This window comes from Syngnathus floridae, chromosome 8 (assembly GCF_059516105.1).
Source record: "Syngnathus floridae isolate MCC-2025c chromosome 8, RoL_Sflo_1.0, whole genome shotgun sequence".
Taxonomy (NCBI): Eukaryota; Metazoa; Chordata; class Actinopteri; order Syngnathiformes; family Syngnathidae; genus Syngnathus; species Syngnathus floridae.
This window is the reverse complement of record NC_142420.1, coordinates 6,247,586-6,265,747: the sequence shown is the minus strand read 5'-3', so window position 1 is coordinate 6,265,747 and position 18,162 is coordinate 6,247,586. Positions and strand designations below refer to the sequence as shown.

General features: G+C 42.8%; 3 protein-coding genes across 7 annotated transcripts; 2 read left to right on the top strand and 1 right to left on the bottom strand.

The window, feature by feature from the left end:
* Nucleotides 1-162: 162 nt before the first annotated feature.
* LOC148394220 (amyloid-beta A4 protein-like) lies at nucleotides 163-10,022 on the bottom strand. 2 transcript variants are annotated; one of them, XM_088382795.1, is made up of 18 exons: nucleotides 9,773-10,022; nucleotides 7,129-7,296; nucleotides 6,926-7,055; nucleotides 6,748-6,860; nucleotides 6,375-6,565; nucleotides 5,936-6,171; nucleotides 5,648-5,815; nucleotides 4,262-4,395; nucleotides 4,120-4,194; nucleotides 3,817-3,975; nucleotides 3,561-3,689; nucleotides 3,276-3,375; nucleotides 3,029-3,096; nucleotides 2,783-2,921; nucleotides 2,641-2,694; nucleotides 2,361-2,452; nucleotides 2,136-2,282; nucleotides 163-1,841 (listed from the first exon to the last, which is right to left on the bottom strand). In XM_088382795.1, exons 1-18 carry the CDS (start codon nucleotides 9,830-9,832, stop codon nucleotides 1,740-1,742), a joined length of 2,265 nt encoding a protein of 754 aa, XP_088238921.1. In that variant the 5' UTR covers nucleotides 9,833-10,022; the 3' UTR covers nucleotides 163-1,739. The 2 variants fall into 2 exon arrangements, with proteins under 2 accessions (XP_088238921.1, XP_088238922.1); XM_088382796.1 differs by lacking the exon at nucleotides 5,648-5,815 and having other exon boundaries at nucleotides 9,773-10,021.
* piga (phosphatidylinositol glycan anchor biosynthesis, class A) lies at nucleotides 8,613-13,190 on the top strand. 4 transcript variants are annotated; one of them, XM_088382807.1, is made up of 8 exons: nucleotides 8,613-8,758; nucleotides 10,781-11,001; nucleotides 11,089-11,250; nucleotides 11,339-11,609; nucleotides 11,671-11,803; nucleotides 12,003-12,135; nucleotides 12,239-12,445; nucleotides 12,685-13,190. In XM_088382807.1, the coding sequence occupies exons 1-8, from the start codon at nucleotides 8,674-8,676 to the stop codon at nucleotides 12,943-12,945; spliced, it is 1,473 nt and encodes a 490-aa protein (XP_088238933.1). In that variant the 5' UTR covers nucleotides 8,613-8,673; the 3' UTR covers nucleotides 12,946-13,190. The 4 variants fall into 4 exon arrangements, with proteins under 4 accessions (XP_088238933.1, XP_088238932.1, XP_088238935.1 ...); XM_088382806.1 differs by having other exon boundaries at nucleotides 10,781-11,250; XM_088382809.1 differs by lacking the exon at nucleotides 8,613-8,758 and adding an exon at nucleotides 8,999-9,136 and having other exon boundaries at nucleotides 10,781-11,250.
* A 210-nt stretch (nucleotides 13,191-13,400) lies between these two features.
* LOC148394218 (lanC-like protein 3) lies at nucleotides 13,401-18,162 on the top strand. The gene is made up of 5 exons (XM_088382816.1): nucleotides 13,401-14,660; nucleotides 14,879-15,002; nucleotides 15,889-16,086; nucleotides 16,144-16,351; nucleotides 16,561-18,162. The coding sequence occupies exons 1-5, from the start codon at nucleotides 14,124-14,126 to the stop codon at nucleotides 16,718-16,720; spliced, it is 1,227 nt and encodes a 408-aa protein (XP_088238942.1). The 5' UTR covers nucleotides 13,401-14,123; the 3' UTR covers nucleotides 16,721-18,162.

Here is an 18,162-nt window from a genome sequence, read left to right as displayed (position 1 = left end):
TTTTACTTCTCATTAAGGTCACTGGTTACATCAATGAAAATATGCAACATGTGAGACTAGTTGTGACTAGTGAGACTCAAACTTCTGAGGCTTTTTTCTCCCATACTCCTAATTCCCAAACCATGCCTGTTATCTTAAAACAGAAATCAAAGAGACTGGCCATTATATATGTACATTCAAAATTTTATTCATGGTATGGTGGCAGTAGAAACTTTTAAGCAAATGGTTCATGTAACTACAAAACATTTTTTTTTTTAACATTCACCTGAACAAGAGCTTCAGTTCACATGTCCGTGTTGGGATGATATGTTCATGTTAAGGAGGGATGACGTTGCGAGGAGATGTGGATGTGACCACACTACAGACCTAAGGGACAAGACGCACCGCTGCAATGAAGAACCAAATGGTGAGTTGTTATGAAGCAGTGGCAATAAAAATAATAATATACTGTGATTATTAAAAATGGTGGTGAAAGGGAGTTAATGGAACACAGGGCTATTTTTGCCCAAACATCCAATTTACAATCAATAATGGAATGACTCGACAGGAATGATTTGGATATTAGCCTCCAGCTCCACTCGAGTGGATCTGTCGAAAGGTCCGATACAGTCTGCAATGAAGGCAAATACAGTGGAACCTTGTAATTGGAAACACAGTTACACTGGTTGACTAACAAGCTTTCCTAATTACCAAGTCATTTTCCTATTGGACTTCTAAATTATTAAATTTGCTTGTAAAACAAACTAAATAATACTTTCTCTGACAGTAATGTAGTGAATCTACTGAAATTGAAGGAATTATTTTTTCTCATACTGAGCAGCATGTCCCTTTCCTCCACTTCTTTGCCTTCACCCATTGCCATCATCCTTTACTCAAAAAAAGGTACTGACAAACAAAATCAATAGTTTTCATGAATTTTTGTTCCACGAGGGAGGTTCCACTGTATTTGATGATAATCAGACGTTTCCCAGAATGACAAAGACAGAGTGCATAAAACGCAAACAGTAACACAATCATCTTCCTTTCGGATACTATGACACTTTATATATTACATATAGTAAGTATTTCAGGGTTTTTTTGTTTTTCATTTCATTTTTTTTTTGCCCATGCAGCTAACACAACGGTGAAGCATGGAGAGAAGCTTAAAAATTGTTAAAGCATTCTGAATATTTTTTTCTTCTTCTTCATATCGCACAAGTTCACAAAGAAGACACCAGAAATGTACAATCCCGCTAAAATATCTAAAAGTCAACGAGTCAGACCCGGTTGGATTGCATCCGTCGATATGGCCATGCACTACATAGACGTACAGCTAATCTCCTTCATATATTACACATAAAAATGAAAAGATTCCTTCTTGAAACAAACCTGAAATGTTTTGTATGGTCTTAAATAGCACAGTGCTGCGATGATTATAATAATATTCATATACTATGTGTATATACTGTATAGCTATAATCAGTTGATGAAGTTCATTGAGTACAAACACTGCAAAGGGGGTGTTGTGTGATTGGCTTCAGTGTGCAGGTGACACAAGCTACCCTTGTCTCACTTCCGTTAGTGTTACTTTGTGCAATTGAGGGGGTTCGCCAGGCTTTGTTCCATGTCTGCTTCCTTTGGCCCAAACCAAAAAAAAACATCTTTGCTTTTGAAATGAGCACAATCGGCTTTTTCAAATGTCAAATGGGAGCAGAGAGTGGAACAGCGCCTAGGGGGTGGGGGAACAAGAGGGAGTCTTTTTAGTTGTGGATCTGCTCGAAGAACTTGTAGGTGGGATTCTCGTAGCCGTTCTGCTGCATCTTGGCCAGGTGACGCTCCTCGGGCGTCACTGCCGCGTCCACCTAAACACCCAGCACAAGAAGAGATTCTTGAAGTCCAACTTGATAGTCATGATTTTGAAGCCTCAGTTTTTATGCATGGCTTTTGGTTTAATTTTGGCAGACTTGCAAGGAGATCATCTTTCAAAATCCTTCAGGTCTATTTAAGGGACTTTAAATATGCACTCATTTGAACTTTGCTCATATAATGGCCAGGAGTGGGTTTACTCACCCAGCTGCAGAAAGTATGACAATTTATTTGCATTAAAAAAAACTAAATGTAGCGAAATCAGAGCAAATTGCAAATCACGCCTTTACCTCGATGACACCGTGGTGAATAGAAGTGTATTGCTTCTTCCTCAGCATCACCAGGGTGATAACAATGACGGTCGCTATGACGACGCCTCCCACCATCAGCCCAATGATGGCGCCTTTGTTGGAGCCCACGTCCTCGGCAAAAAAGACCTGTCATTGAAAAAGCGTCAAAAACAATGAGTTAGGGATTCAAATAAGTAGTAGTGGTGTTGCGGTGTCTTTTATTACCAGTTTTTGATGGTGAACTTCATAACCAGCACTTTGCCTCTCCTCGGTCTCCATACGCACTTGGGGCATCTCTTCTGGCTTCAGTGCAGACACTTTGAAAAACAAAGCATGCACATGCATTATAAAAGACATACATGACAAATGATTCCGCCTATACATAAGACAATAACGCACTGTAGGTGTTCCTAATATTTTGTTCTTATGTGACTGAGCAAAAGAAATTAAAAACGGTAAAAAGTGTGTGGGGCTAAAACTAAAAACTACAAGTATAAGCAGATACCAGGCCGTGTGGGCAGTCCTCGATCTGGAAGTGGGCGGGCATCAACTGGCTCAACTGTGAAGAAATTGCAGGATTTTTGTTTGCTTTTGCGTACATCTGTCATGAGAGTCGTCAGTGAATGCATAGTACGCGTGTGTGTTACCGTGGTTCTCAGTGTTGGCCTGGTTGAAGCTCTCGGGGTGGATGAAGCCCAAACCGCCGAGGCCGAGGTCCACGGGAGCCGAGCTGTACGCCTGGTCGGGCATGAGCGCGTCGTTGCCGTAGCTCATCCTGCCGTTCACCTGTTTACCGAGACAGAGGACCCGTTAATGTGTCAGATCACGGTGGTGATCCTGTATTTATTCAGCATGTGTGGGTGAGTCGGGTGGGGGGAGGCGACCTGACTCACCCTGCTGTCGCTCTGCAGGGAGGACACTTGCTGAGAAAGCTCGGACTGAACTCGTTGCACGATGACGGCTGGCGGAAGAAAAGACGGGATTGGTTGAAACGAATAATCACCAGTAGTCACTTTAGTGAACAAACGCTCCCAAAATGAACTCGTCATTAGCGTACCTTGGGCCCTTCAAAAAAAATAATACCTGCACCTCACATGCAACATGCACTTGTCTTTAAGAAAGGAAGTATCAGGAGCTTACAGACTTGGCTGTGGATCTCGCTGGCCACGTTGGGCACCTTGTAAAGCAAACCCAACGACTGGTTCATCCTTTCGTCGATCACACGCAGGTGGGTCAAAACCTGCAGAAATAAAAAGTCATCGCTACAAATTACAACACATGGCAAAATCCGTATTGCGCACAAATTAAAAAAAAAAATCTCAAAACCCTGCTCAGCAAGAAATATATATTTTTTAAACTCCAAATAAAACGACTATTTCTGATCAAAATGATCTTCTGAGCAGTGTAAGAGGTCAGGTGGCGTACCTGAGGCCGAATCTGCGCCGCCTTCCTCGGGTCGACGGTTCGGACGTGCTCGTAATGTTTGACTGTGTGCTGGCGATCCTTCTGCTCTGCCCGAACGTATTTCTTCAGCAGACTCAGCACCTGACGAGGCTGGTGAGGGAATATCAATAGTGGCACGAATCACCCCATGAATGCAATGTCAATACTTCTTGTTTGGTTTCAGTTTGCAGTGCTGTTTTCTACACATTACAAGGCAACAACGACAGTTTTTGTGTACCCGTGGTGGGTCGGCCTGCAGCGCACTCAGGTAGTTTTCCAGGGCCATGCGTCGGCGACTGTTGAGCAAAGCCTCTACACGGGCCATGTGGGTTTCCACCAGCTGCTGCCTCTCGCCGGCCGCCTCCTGCTCCAGGGCCTCCACCTTCTCCTGGAAGTGCTACGACAGCACACGCAAGAGGACACGTCATTCTCATGTTCTAAAATTTCGCAAAACCAGCACTGTGCTAATTTTAGCACGCTTTTTTTCCCCACAATATCATTAAAAATTGAAGATCAAAATGTCAGTTTAATGCTCATTTACCTGAATGACAGCTTTCTTTTCAGCACGTGGGAGGTTCTTGGCCTTCCTCTCAGCCTCCTCCCATTCCTTCATCACCTGAAGATCAAGAGACATTATTCCGTGTTCACACGGTGCACGCCAGTGAAAAGATCACATCACACACCTGGGACAGCTTTTCCCGATGCTTGGCCTCCAGGCTTTCTTTCGCCCTCTGGAAGTCGCCGTGCTCACTGTCGTCGCCGGGGGACTCGAGGTACTGGTCCACGGCGTCTGGGGGGCTGGGCGCCATAGTGGGCACTAGGACAAGGAAGGAAGATCAAATATAGTGCAAGGAAGGTTACGTAAAAAAGTTGAGAGGAAAAAACAGTAACATGATCCTCATGCCTCTAGAACATTGACAAACGTTTAAAACAAGCAATGTTAGCATAAAAACGTACACCGTATTTCCTCAGTGGCTCAAGGTTTTTATTTACTCCAATGCAGAAGACCGGATATTTATTTCTTATAATATAAGAATTAGGTCCAGCATATTGGTTCCATTTTTTTTTCTTATGCCAATTTGTTTTTGACACGCTGTCCTCCCACTATGACATCACACCACTGACTAATGTATTACGTCAACTAACATGTGGAAACCTACAGACAATATACCAATATACTGTACAGGAAGTCTTTGTTTTTTGTTTTTTAAAGAAAAGAAAAAGTGATACATCTATTTGAAATGAGCCGTTAATTTTTTTTTAATTAACCGAAGCACGATTTTTATTTAAATCAGCCACTATTCAAGGGAATACGGTAGCAGGTTAGACACAAGGGACATTGTACACACGTCAGCATACAGGAAAACACGTTATTATGGAATGAAGGGAGATGAGTGTCCCAGTGGAAAATGTGTTTATGTTTGACATAGGAGCTCGGAGATAAGACGAGGAGTGTCGAGTCATGACGATGAGGGAAGAGACACTAAAGTTGCCCCCGCGCCATTAAGTGGAGGCATTGCTGCAGCAAGACATGCAAACACGTGCAGCTTTTGCCCCAGCTTTGAGACGCTTGCTGGCTCACATGCTGAGGTTAAGTATCAGTTAGTGTCAGTGACTGCTTGGAAGACAATATGACAAATGAGATGACTCCCTGCGTGATCTGCTGGTGATTATCAGATTAACGCAACTGTTGTACAAAAAAGGCGCTGCGGACCTTTACAGTAAATCCCTCCAACAGTTGTGCTGAGATTTTTTTTTTATGACTAGAAAAGGTTTGGTTTAATCTGTCAGTATTACAAATGAATATTATGAATTAAACTATTTCTTATATCTGAGATGGATGTAACAAAAAATAGACTTTGGATTCCATGAAACAAAATATGTGAACTATGACTAAATATCGATGAACTAACAATAAAACATTGTAAAAATGATATTTAATTCCTTAACCAGTCATCAGACTGGTCAAGACGGAAAGGAAAATGTGAGTACTAAAGCGAGCGAGAGATTCAGAGCAGTCAGGCTTCGGAGAGTTGATGACAACCCCGTTTTTCCATCCTGCGACTTACGCGAGCTGCTGCAGACAGCTAGGCAGTATTCCTCGGAATCAAAGTTATTCCTGTTGCCCCCGCAGCCCCCAAACAGGAAGGGGGCGCAGAGGGCCTTTTCAGGTATGAAGTACCAGCGCTCCAGCATGTCGTGACACGGGCCTGAGTCGGCGCGTGCCCAACAAGCGGCTGAGGCGCGTACACACCGAGGCGGCGACACAAAAACAATAAATAAATGAAGCAATGTCGAAAATGATCATCAAAAATGAACAAAAAGATGAATAAAAACCAAGAGGACATTTTTGTTACCTCGAACCACCTCCTCAATGGATTCAGTGGTGGTGGTGGTTGTCATGGCGACGTTAGCGTCGCGCTCGTCGCTATCCCGCTCGTTGGTCATGTCGTCGTCTTCCTCCTCTTCCTCCTCGTCAATTTCTTCATCATCATTCTCGTCCCTTTCAAAAGTGTCAGTCTCTTCATCATCTTCCTCATCATCCTCTTCCTCCTCAACAGCAGCCGGCTCAGTGTCCGTCAGCTCCGCCATGCTTGGGAGGAACAGTTCAGATAGTTTGGGGATTGAAATGATAACAATGGAGCGATTTTGATTCCATTATAAATCGTCTCAATTTGACTCCTTATCGACTCTCGTTGGGTGAGGAAATCATATAATACAAATGGATTTGTTTGCTTTAACTCTTGTGGTATGGTGAAGTGACATTATGGACAACCAAAAGAGAAAGATGGATACCCGTTATCGTTGTTCTCAGGCTCAGCTCCGCCCCACCAGACGTCCGACTCTTCGCCATCGATCGCCGCGCTATCGGACTCTTCCTCGGCTTCGATTGGGCAGCACACAAACTCCACCCCTCGGTAAAGATCAATACCGCACGGCATCAGCAGCCCGTAGTCATGGAGATTGGTGGCGTGGTCTCCACAGGACTGATGGATGAAAAAATGAAAATGTGGTCTTATTTGATCCATGACTCATTACGTATCCGCAGAAACACCGATTACCATAATTCACAATGAAAAATTTATTTGAATGAGCATCTCGAACGCGAGCAGATGGCAAAAGAAAGTGAACATAAGATTCACCACGGGGGACTCAAACAGTGACGCACCTCTTTGGCCACAGCGTGCCAGTGCAGATGGCTTTCGCACTGGTCCATATATTCCTTGTGCAAAAACTTACACTTGTCAGGAACCAGCAAGGCATCGCTCACAAACTCCCCGACTGAAAACACACATTTTATTTATTTTCTAGACTAAACACTCATTTGCATACACGAGTGTGCGTACCCAAGCAGCGGTAGGGCACCACGATGTGTTTGTGACTGCGGCAGTGCTTGCGGCCTTTTTTGCACCAGTTTTGGATGCTGACAGGCTGGTTGGCCTCCACGACATTAGTGATCTGAAGTTCTGGATACACCTGGAGAAAACATTCTATTTTTCCAACATTTCCTGCCGTTGCATCTGCTTAGCGACTTGCCACGCCTCCTTACCTCTTGGCAGTAAGTCAGGATGCCTTCCTTGGTGGCGATGCAGCTGTTGGAGCCTGAAGGGTCTGGCTCCCAGTTGCCACTCTGCACATTGATGTGCATGTTGGGCTTGCCACAGAACATGGCAACCTGAGGCTCGGTCAGCAAGCCCGCTGAGTCATCAGCAGGCACCTGGATTTACAAAGTGGAACACCATTCAGCCTCTCACAGTAGGGAAGTCCGTCATGATTGATTACTTTTGAATAGTTCAGTTAATTGTGTGGAATTATTGATAAATCATGAAAGTTTAGCAAATCCAGGGAGCACTGTTTTCAATACAAAAATCTGTTTTATGGAGTTTTAAGACTTCACTATTGTTGAATATTTTAGAACAATAATAAACTGGACAATTGCTCATTAATTAGCCTCAATGAAATGTCATCAAAATGGCATCTGTACTACTATAAGGGTGGGGATTAAAATGTAAGGACAAAGATAAAATTGCTCTGGAACATTGCACATGTAAATCATAACTATAATCCTGCAGAGACATAAATTGTTATCCCTTTAAGCCCTCAATGCACAAAGCTAAGCATTACTAGTCACAATGCAGAATAAGTCGCATTTGTTGTAATTTCTACTTTAATTCCTATATAGTCGGCACATATATGGTAGATAATGCATAAGAAACTCCAATCTGCCTAGAATTAATGATACATATGCCAGGCTTTGGTCTCTGCATCCTGTTGAGACAGAGGCCGGCATCATTAAATTTAAAAAATTATGCTGTAATTCATTCTGTTTAGTATTCTTTCTTCCTGTAGAGTGATTATCTTGGTATCATTTCTGCATGCATGGATAATTATTTTTGCTATCTAAGCGTTCCTGGTGTGGTTTTATATTATGTGTATGTTTCTGAGCTCTTGCAACTGTTTTCTGATGTGGTGCCTTCACTAATGACAAATAAGGTGACTCTGAATTTCCAGCTCCCTTTCCTGGTGTAGGTCAGAATGTACTTGCTGTTTCCTTTCGGGTGAGGGGACACAATAGCCGGAAACTTCTGAATGTGACAGGGAAAAAAGAGGAAGCAATCCATTTTTTCATTGTATACCAGTGAAACAAAACTGGCTCTACAAAAAAAAAATAGATTTTGTTTCCTGTCTGAATAGAAACAAATGGACCATCACGCCAGACAATAAATCGTTTTCTCATGACGTCACGTATAGTGAGGTTGGGAGGTCGACGAATCTGTCTGAAAATGATATCCCAGACGTTCTCGACCACCAACATGGCGGAAAACCACAGACAATATGATCCAAAAATAGTTCTTTTAAAAAAATGTAATTATTTTGAAAGGTCATCAATCAACTGTATTAATGCTGGGGCATACTTTATAAGGATATGTTTTAATGATAAAGACATGGAAGACATACAGTTAGTGGGAACAGTTTCCCTTTCACAAAGATGAACATTTCCTGACATTTAAAGCTGTGGTACACGTGGATGCTGGCATTTTGCGTCACTGGATCACAATGAGAATCATTGTTGACTCTTTCATGAAGATAAAAAATGCAGCTGAAAGACCTGTTATTTGAAACAACAACGAACTTTTTGTCTGGATGTTGGATTCGGGTTGTGATAAAGCTCTTACAAGGTAATAATAATAATAATAATAATAATAATAATAATAATAATAATAATAATAATAATAGTAATAATAATAATAATAATAATAATAATAATAATAATAATAATAATAATAATAATAATATCATTCCTCAACCGAGCCGTAGTTTTATTTTTTTTTTAATGCAGTAAGTGTGTCCGATTGACGGACATTGCAGGGTAAACCGTAATCGTGTTTTGAAGAGGTGTTTGACTCCCTGAGCCGAAGCCAAACAGCCGCAAACGGGAGGCGCCATCTTGCTTATGTCATAACTGCACAGTGTTCAAGTTGGCTTAAATGGCTTGTGACAGGGAACTGCAATAGTGCCAACAATTATTGAATTCAAAATACCTCGTGTGGCAAACGGTATTACTACATCGAGAGGCTTTTCTTTTTCTTTTTCTTTTCGTTTTACAAGAGAAATGTGACTTGTGGCCTTTGCCAGCTGCACCCTTAGCTTAAAGGCTAATGCTAGCCCATAAACGTCATTATCTTCGTTAATCTAGAAGGACATTTAAAACCCCCAAACAAATTGAAGAGCAAGTACGCATCTAATGCGCGACTTTATTCCATAACATAAAAAGAGGTATTTTTCCATAACTAATTTTGACGGACTGAGGCTTTGGGCCTTATTAGCCTGCAATTTTAGCAGTTGCTAATCTATGCGGAAAATCAGTGCGCTCAACAACAATGCAGATTGCGCATCTTCACACGCGTTAAGTAAACAGTGATGTGAGGAACCTAATAATGGGTTGAATGTTGCAAGGGGGTCTTTACATTTGCTTTTTAGATGCAACGATGATGTTACGCTCAAAATATAATATAGACCGTAATTTCCTCCTACGTCATATTCATTTCGACTTGAGTATGACACCGTAACCTGCAGAGGAGCAGCCCGGAAACGGATCACAAATATTCGGCCACAGGCTGATGGGGATGATGACAGTAGAGGTATTGGTTGGTAGTGGTAAGTGGGCTTGCTCCATTTATACTCCGACTCACCTCAGATGAGACCGTCAAGGTCGCCGCAAGTAAGAGCACAAACGCCTTATGTGCCCCCATCACGTCCTCCCTGTATCCAGTACAAACCAACGACCTCTTGGCGATGTCCCCGTTAGATGACGGCTTGTTATTGGAATAAATCGCGCCTTTGGCTTGATACGGACGTGGCGGATAAAGTGATCCCTGATCCCAGTGATCCCTCCTCCCTGTTTTCCCTTCTCTGTGGTGACGGATGGAGGTTGGATGGAGGTGGGAGGGCCGGTGTTGGATGGAGTCTGCGTACAGTAGAGTTATTTAACCCGTGGTGGGAAATAAACTATTGTTTAAAGCTTGTCCCCACCGTCAAATATGAAATATTAAACCCTAAACCAGCGATAAGTTGTATAAATAATGTACAGAAGTTGTATTGCTTTGTTTTAAACAACCAATGATCCGTGTCAAGTGTGGTTATTTCTGTAACCTAATATAGAAGTCTATATTAGGTTATTCCATAGACCTCATACAGATGCCAAAATTAAATCCATCAAATATGAAATATTGAACCGTTAACCAGATGTAATTTGTACGAACAATGTTGTATTGCTTCGTTCGAAACGCTAGGGGCAGACATGTGCATAAATATTGCGCCACCGTAAAAAAACAAGAAGAAGAAGAAGGGGCGAACGATTTAGTAATTGCATTTACTCGTGTTCAGCAATAGGGGTCACTAGAACACAAGAACAAACGTAAACATATGACGTCATGAACCCGGAAGTTACACGGTTGTTCGCCCTGGCTAGCGCCTGGCGAGCTAACACAAAGGAAAATGTACACTGCTGGAGTTGTCCGTAGTTTGTCAAGACGAAACAAGACAAAACGGTAAGAACATTTTAATAGACTCGGTTAAATCCTTTGCGCTTATGAAGTATATCAAGCTTCGATCCGATGTTGACTAGTTTAGGCACTGCTGCATCCCGACTGTAGTCATGCTCAACGTTAATGAAGTTGTGTTTCTGGTTATCATTACAGCTGACATTTCTTCCCGTACAAGTACCATGAGCCACAGAAGAAGGGCAGCAGCTTTCAATCATGCATCTCAGGCCGTCTCTGGACCCCCATCTGAGTCCATCAAAACCGCCAGAAAGACGCACAACATTTGCATGGTGTCTGACTTCTTCTATCCCAACATGGGAGGAGTGGAGAGTCACATATACCTCCTGTCCCAGTGTCTGATTGAGAAGGGACATAAGGTGGTCATTGTCACTCATGCCTACGGTCACAGGAAAGGCGTGAGGTATCTGACCAATGGCCTTAAGGTCTACTACCTGCCTCTGCAGGTGATGTACAACCAGTCCACCACCACCACCTTCATCCACAGCATGCCACTCCTGCGCAGTGTGTTTGTCAGGGAGCGCATCACCGTGGTGCACTCGCACAGCTCGTTTTCTGCTATGGCCCACGATGCTTTGTTCCATGCTAAGACTATGGGCCTAAACACGGTATGTTGTTCTTAAGATGGATTCACACTGTAAGTGACTTTATTTACATATAGTCATCAGTTTATGATATAAATGTATGTTTTCATAGGTGTTTACTGACCACTCGCTCTTTGGCTTTGCCGACGTGAGCTCAGTGCTGACCAATAAGCTCCTGACGGTGTCGCTGTGCGATACCAACCACATCGTGTGCGTCTCCTACACCAGCAAGGAAAACACTGTGCTGCGCGCAGCGCTCGATCCGGAGATCGTGTCCGTCATTCCCAACGCGGTCGAGCACAGCGACTTCACGCCCGACCCGTCCCAGCGCCATGACGACAGGATCACCATTGTTGTGATCAGTCGCCTTGTCTACCGCAAAGGTACAGTCTTTGTCGCTCTTGGTTGTCCACATTTCGAATATAAAGGTTTCCAACTTTTCAGGCATTGATCTTCTCAGTGGAATCATCCCAGAACTCTGCCTCAAACATCCAGATCTGCATTTCCTCATTGGTGGAGAGGGGCCAAAAAGACTTGTGCTGGAGGAAGTGAGGGAGAAATACCATCTGCATGACAGGTACTTTGACAGGACAAGCCATCTCCCAGGTTAACAACAGTGACACTTTATCCTTCCTACAAATGGACAAGAAAATAATCCCACCAACATGCTCCAAATTTTTGTAGCAACAACTCCATATTTTTGTTTTCATTTTCTGTAGGCCATACTTTGATCGTAACATGTGTGAAGTGTTTATGCTGAATTGATATAAATGCAGGGTGCGCCTTTTGGGGCCTCTGGAACACAAAGATGTCCGAGGAGTTCTGGTGCAGGGTCACATCTTCCTTAACACGTCACTCACAGAAGCTTTCTGCATGGCCATTGTGGAGGGAGCCAGTTGTGGACTGCAGGTGTGCCGAGCAATCCTTCACCCAACGCTCACAAGAAATTAAGGAGAAATGTCTGTCACTTTATAACCTTTATATTATTTTCTCTTCTGTGACTTCCTTAAAGGTTGTCAGCACTCGTGTAGGTGGGATTCCTGAGGTTCTACCAGAGGACTTGATCACGCTTTGTGAGCCAACGGTGCAGTCGCTGTGTGCTGGGCTGGAAACGGTCATAGAGCGACAGCGCTCTGGCTCAGTGCCCACGCCTGCCTCCGTTCATGCTCGGGTGCGGAACCTCTACACCTGGAGAAACGTTGCGGAGAGGACTGAAAAGGTGCATTTAACAGAACGCTTAACCTTCCACTGTGATTTCTGCAGGTTAACACAAACGTGCACTATACTGAAGGAGGACAATAATTGTTTTCGAAGACAATCCATCCATTTTTTGAATCACCGAGCCGTTGAGCCTAAACTAAGTGAAGCAAAAAAACAAAAAAAAGTGACCTCAGAGTGTTCGACCGGAGGCTGTATGTACACTCTATATTCAAGGCATCAAGTTGTTTTCTCTCTCAGGTGTATGACCGAGTATGCGGCGAGGAGGTGCTCCCCCTAAACCGACGCCTCCGGAGGCTCAGGACTCACTGCGGCCCGGTGGCCGGCTCCATCTTTGCCTTTGTGGCGGTTCTAGATTTCCTCTTCCTTTTGCTTCTCCAATGGTTGCTGCCCGACAGGCTCATGGACATGGCCGTGGACGCGAGCGGTCCTCTTGGACTGTGGCAGCAACAACCAAGCAAGAGTGACGACAAAGCTATGTTGAAAAGACTTGTCAAGTAAGCAGCTTCATCATGCTTGTTTATTGGTCCCCAAAACTAAGGTGAAATTAGGAACTACAACTTTTGTTTACATTATTTTCTTACGATCCATGTCTACTGTGTCAAAACATTGGCACTCTTTTTTTTGTTCTATTTATTTTTTTGTTTCTTAACCTTCATAAGAACTCGTTTCCTACTTATTATCATTCATTATATTATGAGTATTTTTATCAATCAAACACTAAATATTACTGAATGTTAACATGAGCACTCTTCTGGTCCCATGCAGTTTTTGATCAAACTGAAACAAGGGAATTATTTCATGCACATGTTTGAGACTTTTGTTTCCAGTTTTTCCTCCAGGCTATGACCTAGTGTCCCTCACAGTGCACCGTTTTTTATCTATGATCTTTTTCTCAGGACAGGTTAGTCCAGTTGAGCTGGTAAAAGACAACCCCCTCAATTTCTACTGTTTTCTTTAACAAATAGACAAGCTTAAATGCCAGGCATATTGGGAAAATCAAATTTTTCAGGGCTAATGGTGAAAATTTGCATAAAGTTTTTACTAGCACAACAATAGATGAAACTATACACTCCAGTGATGCTTGGCTGAAACGTGGAGGCAAATGTAAAACAATTGTCTATGTGTTATTCTATTATCAGTGTATTGTTTTGAAGTGGAACTTCCAGTGTTCAATGGAAAATCTGGTTGAGGATGCACGGTTCCATGTCCATCTACCTTTTCCCTTGAATGGGTTGTGAAAAGACAGTTATGGAAGAACATGATCGAAAAGTAGCACCATGGACAGCTTCAAATGACTCCCCCTGCTGGTCACTTCCTTTCCAAAACAAACTTGGCCCACACCGTTCCTTCCAGGATTTGATTTCAGAGCAAATTCTCCCATGAGAAATAATAGAAATGTACTTTATACATGAATGAATGAATGAATGAATGAATGAATGAATGAATGAATGAATGAATGAATGAATGAATGAATGAATGAATGAATGAAGGGTCGTTTTCATCATCCAATCTGAACCCAAACCATCACTGGTGACGACCAATCAGCTCAGCGCTGTCGGGATTGGATCATTGGAGGAATATTTTCTCCACCTTCCTCCCATCTTTAAGCAGGCAAACAATCATTTGCTTGCCGCCACCTTCCACCACCTACGCCGTCTTCGGCATCTTCCTCGGGGATGGAGAACACACGCTGCTTCGCCAACCGCTTCTCGGACTACAGCAAGGGCGCGCTGCTGCCAGACCACGGGGCCGAGACGGTGGTTCCGGCCGTTGTGGCCACGGTGGACAAGATCCTTCAAAAGGTCCCCATATCCTTGGACGACTGCGACGGCGGGCTGTACGACGGTCCAGCCGGCGTGGCGTACATGCTTTACCACGTCAGCGAGTGTCCGCTGTTCTCGGAGCGGCGCGACACGTACCTGAAGGCGGCCAAGCGCATCATTGACGTCTCGGTGCGCTATGTGGACGCCGAGCCGGACAGAAACATGCGCGCCGCATTCCTACTCGGCGGAGCGGGCGTTTACGCCACGGCCGCGATGATCTACAAGTCCCTGGGTTTGGCTGACTTTGTCAAGCCACTGACGAAATTTCGCAATCTGTGGGAAGTATGCGCGCCCATTCATTTCCTGGAGTGCGGATCTGATGAGTTGTTTGTGGGCCGGGCAGGTTACCTGTGCGCCGCCCTGGTCCTCAAACAGAAGCTGGGCATTGAGGTATGAAAATAAATTGACAGAAAATTTCAATATAAAATGAATAGAAGAGAACACACATTAAACACAACAACACAACTATTGCAGTAATTTTGGCTTTGATACCTTGATGCAAAATCCTACTGTGAACGTTAGTATGTTTTCTTTGCATTTGATCTGCAATACACTTGGATCATGAAATCTGAAAATGAACTATACATAACTTGTGTTTTAAATTGCAGATTCTCAGCAAGGATCAAATCAAGTCAATCTGCCAGGCCATCATCGAGTCAGGAAAGCAGTATGCCAGGAAAAAGCGAAAGCCTTTCCCCCTCATGTACTCCTACTATGGAACAGAGTATCTCGGTAAGAACCACCCACATTTGAGTTATAGCCATGGCCATAATAATCAGTGATAAGATTAATTGTGTGATATCATTTATTAATTAACTGTGTCTTGAAGAAATTAGATTGCACCACTTGGCTGCATCTCAACTAGTTTGCGAACATTTTCAGAAAAAGTTACCATTCTATATTTGTCGTAAATAATTTGAATTTCCATTTCAACAAAGAGTTCATAACGGAGCGAGGTCAACATGTGTGAAGCTAACTGTCCTTTCCTTGATTTGCATCAGATGACCAGACCTGAGCACCACAGTAACTATCACACCAACACACAATTAGTAAGCCATATTTGCATGAGGTCTAAAACAACAAATGACACACTAATGACAGCTTTTTAACCCCAAATAATGATTACGGTCCTGGCTGTGGTTATGATCCTGCTGCATGTCTATACCAAAATGGATTATGGATTTAATCATTTAAAAATCTGATGGGAATTCCCAGACAGTTGCTTCCCACCGTTTTAAAAGAGCTGTGTTTTTCCCTGCATGCTTCCAATGTGAATCAGAAAGGACAAAAAAAAAAAAAATCCTTTGAGGAATATTCTCACATTTTTTATTTGATACCTGCAACATGTTCCAAAAGGAAACAAAAGACTGAGAAAATTGTGAAAGAATATAGACACTATAAAGAGAACCTTTGCATCTTTGTTACATCTAGAAATCATTGATTACAATGAAAATAATTTATCCATCATGCCTGCTTTGTGACAAAAGCCAGTCCTTCAGTAGACCTTTGTTAACATGCCTGCGTGTTTCAGGTTGTGTGTGAGTGTGAACAGCATGGTATATCCCTGCATGTGATTTTTGGTTGGGTTTCGCATGTCTTCCACTCCCCCCCTTGCCAGGCGCTGCCCACGGCTTGTCGTCGATACTGCAGATGTTGCTGAGCTACCAGGAGCTGCTGAACGGCGCCGACAAGGACCTGGTGTGGCAGAGCGTTGATTTCCTCATGAACCAGGAGCAGAACTGCAACTGGCCCGCCGAGCTGGGCGCTATCATTGAGCGCGAGAACGAGCTTGTCCACTGGTGTCACGGAGCTCCAGGTATGTGAGCAATATCCTCCACCCCCTAATACATCTGACTGTTTCCACCTACCATAGGTGTGGCTTATCTCTTCGCCAAGGCCTACATGATCAATAAGAAGCCGCAGTATTTGGACACGTGCATACGCAGTGGCGAGCTGGTGTGGCAGAAAGGTCTTCTGAAGAAAGGACCTGGCATTTGCCACGGCGTAGCCGGCAGCGCTTACGTCTTCCTGTTGCTCTTCCGCCTCACCGGCTACTCCAAATACATCTACCGAGCTCAGAGGCAAGAATCCCACAGTGACATCCAATATCAAAGCTGGAGCAATCATTTGAGTTTTATTTTGTCCCTTTTTTATGCTACAAATTGCTATCCAAAATTTGGACATCATTGTCCTCAATGTTCCTTCTTGAGATGCAAACGAAATAATGACAGACCCAAAAAGCGGTGAATACCAACATTCTTGATCAACATTTGGTTTTCCCTCCACAAAGGTTTGCCGAATTTCTGTTCACGGAAGAGTTCAAGACGGGCTCGCGCTCCGTCACCAGCGTCTGCAGCCTGTTTGAAGGCCTGTCAGGGACCGTCTGCTTCCTGGTGGACCTGCTGCAACCGGAGCAGGCTGAATTTCCGCTGTTCAGCGTCTTTGACTGAAGGTCAGGACACGTAAAATGATACTTGAAGGTGAAATCGTCTTAAAGTGGAGGAAACTAAACTGTAAGTGCAATAGAAACCTATTTTGTGCTATATATATATTGTACATGTGAGTGTTCAACCTTTCAGCTTTCCAGACTAAGTAGCACATTACCTGTTTCCGATTACGCTTCTAAAATGCAATTCAAGCATAGGAAGTTTTTAATGGGCGTGAATAATAATAGTTTATTTAATTAAATAATTAAATGTAGCATATGACTCAAGTATGCTACTCTCAGGAAAAAATAAAATAAATAAAAACGACAGCTGTCTATTCAACCTTTCAAGGTTGTATATTAGGCTTATGCCTCAAAATGAGACAAGGAACTAAAACAGGAAGCTAATACATTTTGCAGAATGGAAAAAAAAAAAAGTCAAGCACCACACATTAGGGAGCCGATGTTCCTAAAGGCTAAATGTGTTTTTATTTTATAAACTATAGCTTCTCGATAATGCAAAAGCCAAAAAAGTAATAGGCCTCTACGCTAGATCTTATGCTAATAGTATGTTAGCTTTATTTTAGAGTTGACTAAAGAGTAGCATTAATTTACACACAAAAAATACTTTGATAAACTTAGAACAGTCAAAACAAACATGATGCCTCTCTTGCAATATTTCATGAATTGGAACCTTCTGTTAAATATATTTGACAGCAAAACACATTCAAAGAACAATATGGCAAATGATCAAAAGTGCTGGTCTTGACCAGTCTTGATGGAAAATCTCGAGTCTGGCCAGTCCGAGACTGAAGTACGACTGATACTTTTTCCGTGACTAGACCAAGGCCCCTCAAAATGTGTTACTACACCAGCTTTGGCGGCACCTTGTGGCATCTCAGGGCGTTTCAGAACGCATAAGAGAAGCAAATAGGTGCAGTTTTACTGTGAATCACAGACTATAGTTTAAAAAAAGAGACATTTTGAATTCAACAAAGCACCGGTCTTATTCTATGCTGTGATTAGCCAGTGTTAGTAAATCTAGGGTGTGTCTTCATAAAAGATTAACTTCACCGATATTGCACAGGACAAACAGACATAAAAAACACATACATGACTTTAAAAGATTTTCTACCATCAGACTATACCAGCTGGGCGCCACACATCTTGTTTAAATAAAAATGATGTATTACATTTAAGATAAGATGAAGCATACATGCTAACAAGCGTAACAAGGTTAATTGTTCTTTCTCATGGTGATGTGTTTTTTTTAAAGAATTGAGTCAATGATGTGTGACTTTGACATGTACATTGTTAACCATTGCGATTAGTAAAAATTGTTTTATGGGTACTTAAAAAACGGACTTGTTCATAAATTTGTGCATTCCAATCTTCAGGTTAGAATTTTTAAAACACCTCTGATCTTTTATTAGATTGTGATTGTGAGCTGTTGGAAAGATGAACATC